This window comes from Lupinus angustifolius, chromosome LG08 (assembly GCF_001865875.1).
Source record: "Lupinus angustifolius cultivar Tanjil chromosome LG08, LupAngTanjil_v1.0, whole genome shotgun sequence".
Taxonomy (NCBI): domain Eukaryota; kingdom Viridiplantae; phylum Streptophyta; class Magnoliopsida; order Fabales; family Fabaceae; genus Lupinus; species Lupinus angustifolius.
The window spans coordinates 6,284,341-6,287,295 of NC_032016.1; the positions used below are offsets into that span (position 1 = coordinate 6,284,341).

The 2,955-nt window shown below is 33.6% G+C and overlaps 1 protein-coding gene across 1 annotated transcript; it reads left to right on the forward strand.

Moving 5' to 3' along the window:
* LOC109354966 (transmembrane protein 205-like) lies at positions 873-2,904 on the forward strand. The gene is made up of 3 exons (XM_019597825.1): positions 873-1,154; positions 1,362-1,581; positions 2,364-2,904. The coding sequence occupies exons 1-3, from the start codon at positions 958-960 to the stop codon at positions 2,577-2,579; spliced, it is 633 nt and encodes a 210-aa protein (XP_019453370.1). The 5' UTR covers positions 873-957; the 3' UTR covers positions 2,580-2,904.

A 2,955-nucleotide genomic window follows, 5' to 3' on the forward strand; every position in this document is an offset into this window, starting at 1 on the left:
TTTCATATATAATTATTAATTTTTATCTATAAATATGTAATTATATATAAATACAAATTCTATATAATTAATATTATGTATAATTATATTGAAATAATATCTCTTAATTTTTTTTACTAGAGTAAAACAAAACATTAGAAAAATGTTCTAATTTTTAATTTTAAGTGAACTATCTCGTTCATTTCCTGATTTATTCCAATTTAACACGATCATACAAGAACTTCTCTTGTTCAAAGCGGTCTAGTGCCTCATTTAGTTAAGACTGCAAATCAAATTTATTTTCAAGTTTGGATAGTGATCGAATCATCCAGTTCGGTCCAATTCTCACAATACTGCTTTAATAAGTTTTAAAGTAAACTACAACAAAATGTATGAAATTATTGTTTTATATTGTGATTATTTTGGTTGTTTTTACCTATTTTTTAAATATAAAATTTTAATATTTATAATGCAAACAAATATATATATATAAATTTAAAATAAAATATAATATAAAAATAAATATTTAAAAATAACATGATACACATTTTTAATATGGAGTTTGGTGAAGAATAAATAAGAAGGATAATAACCTTAAAATTAAAGATAAAATGAGAATCGATATTTTAATAAAATAAATAAATAAATTTTAAAATAAATAACTCAGGTTAGAATGTTTGGTTTTTTTAAAACAAAAATAAGTTGGATTTATAATATAGAGATGTTATCAAACATATTTATAATTATATTGCATTTTATTAATGGTACTCCGAAATCTCGTCCAGGCTGTCTGGCACGGACCGGTACAATAAAAATGACATGGGCTAATAGGCCCACAGGCCCATACCTTCTCTCTTCAGTTAATGATTGTTGGTGGGTTACCTATAGAAAATGACATAAAAACCATTTTAGTTTCTTCTTCTTCAATCCTTAACAAAAACAACCTTTGTGTGTGTCTGAGTCTCAGTGGAAGACGATATGGGTTGGGCTACACGGTTCTTAACAGCTGTCGCGTTCTTAGCAGTGGGAGTTATATTCTCACCGGAGACATTCCGATCAAATTCTGACGCAACCAATGTTTCCACCTACCTGAAATTGGCTCACCTCCTCAGCTTCTCCACCGCTTTCGGCGCCGCCCTTTGGGTCACCTTCATCGGCGGCATCATCATGTTCAAGTAATTATTCTTTTCCTTTTATATCCCTATCTCTAATTGTTATGTTTTTTGTCCACATCCCGAAATAGCTGCGTACATCTATTCTCCCCCGACTATACATTAGAGTATCGTGTACTAGACAACCCTTTAATTATTATATTATTGAAATTAAATATGTATGTGTGTGAAAGTGGAGTTGTGATTTTTATATTGAAATGATTGGTTTAGGAATCTACCGAGGCATCAGTTTGGTAATCTGCAGAGTAAGATGTTTCCGGCGTATTTCTCAATGGTGGGTGTGTGTTGCGCTACATCAGTGGCATCCTTTGGTTACCTTCACCCTTGGAAAACTTCATCCACTACCCAAAGATACCAACTTGGCTTCTTGCTCTCTGCGTTTGCTTTCAATCTTTCCAACTTATTTGTCTTTACACCTATGACCATCGAGGTATTTTGTATTTCTTTCTCCATTTTTGATGATTTGTTTGCTATGAGACATACACTTGCTTAATTAGTTTATTAAGAATAACAAAAACAATCAAACCTTAGTGTTACTAGCTGATATCGGCTATATGGATTGAACGATGTCATAATGGTCTGTCATAAATCATTTTCATTGACAATAGTTTATGAAGGGATTTGAGAAAAATTGTTTGGTCCTTCTATGGTGACATGGTCAGCATGGTATGGTTAGCATGCTAATGTTGTTCTCACAGGAGAATCAAATTCCAAACTAAACAAGGTCAGAATAGTAAGTAGACATAGCAGTCTCAAAATAATTTGGGTTCATCTTGTCCTAAATCTGAAAAACAAGTAGCATAAATATTATACTCCTCACATTTGTGCAATGTTGCATCAAATTAAATGTTGTTGTCCCTCCAAATTTCAGAAAAGATGAGTTAGCAAACAATGTACTTTTAAGAAAAATAATAATGATACCCTAGTTTCTAAATTGCTTTTATAGAAGTGTAATACTTCATGGTCTGTTGAAATTTCTATCTGTTTCTTTCTGCTCCCGAGCTCCCTATACTGCCCAGTTTTTCTCTTTATGTTTCTTCTCTGTAGCTGTGACATTAATGGCAGCACTGAAGTAAAGATCGTAATGGCATAATGTTGTCACCCATCAAATATTTTAGTACTGACAATTTATGCTGCTAAGAACTGCCAACAGTTACTGTACCGTCGAGTTTTGATTGTTCATAATATAACCATTCAGTTTGTCTGATACAGTTGATGAAGCAAAGGCATAAGGTGGAGAGAGAGAGTAATATTGGGGGTGAAGTAGGGTGGTCAAAAAATGTGGAAGTTGCAAAGTCAAACCCACAGCTTGCAGCCATGAACAAGAAGTTTGGTATGATTCATGGGTTATCTTCCCTTGCCAATATCCTGTCGTTTGGAAGCCTTGCAATACACTCCTGGTACTTGGCTGGTAAACTCGATCTCTGACTCAATTTGTGCTTCCCACTCTATTAAAGATGGTTGCGTTCCTTGTGAAGAAGATTTATCTCAAGTCAGGTTCCCGGTAGTTACTTTGCTTCATTTCTGGCCGTGTAAAAGAACTCTAGATGTCTATTTAATTTGTGAAATGTACTATCAAAGTATTACAGGGTATTGGTTTACCGGGGGAGCCTTTGTGGTTTGTCATGGAAACACAATAAATCACCCTAACATGAATGAATGAATAAATAATCTTGACTTTCTGTACCCAAAGAAAAAGTCCCTGCTTGCTTGGGCAGTTAGCATGAGTTACTCATTTGCTTTCCTTCTACTATGTTTTTTGCTGCCTCATACTGGGAGGGGTTACATTTTGCTATTCTCTTGG

Bases quoted from the DNA above. Each gene is read 5' to 3' on its own strand.
- LOC109354966 (XM_019597825.1), top strand. From the start codon at position 958: ATGGGTTGGGCTACACGGTTCTTAACAGCTGTCGCGTTCTTAGCAGTG. The intron at 1,155-1,361 runs GTAATTATTCTT...TGATTGGTTTAG, and splicing joins GGCGGCATCATCATGTTCAA to GAATCTACCGAGGCATCAGT. The intron at 1,582-2,363 runs GTATTTTGTATT...TGTCTGATACAG, and splicing joins TTACACCTATGACCATCGAG to TTGATGAAGCAAAGGCATAA.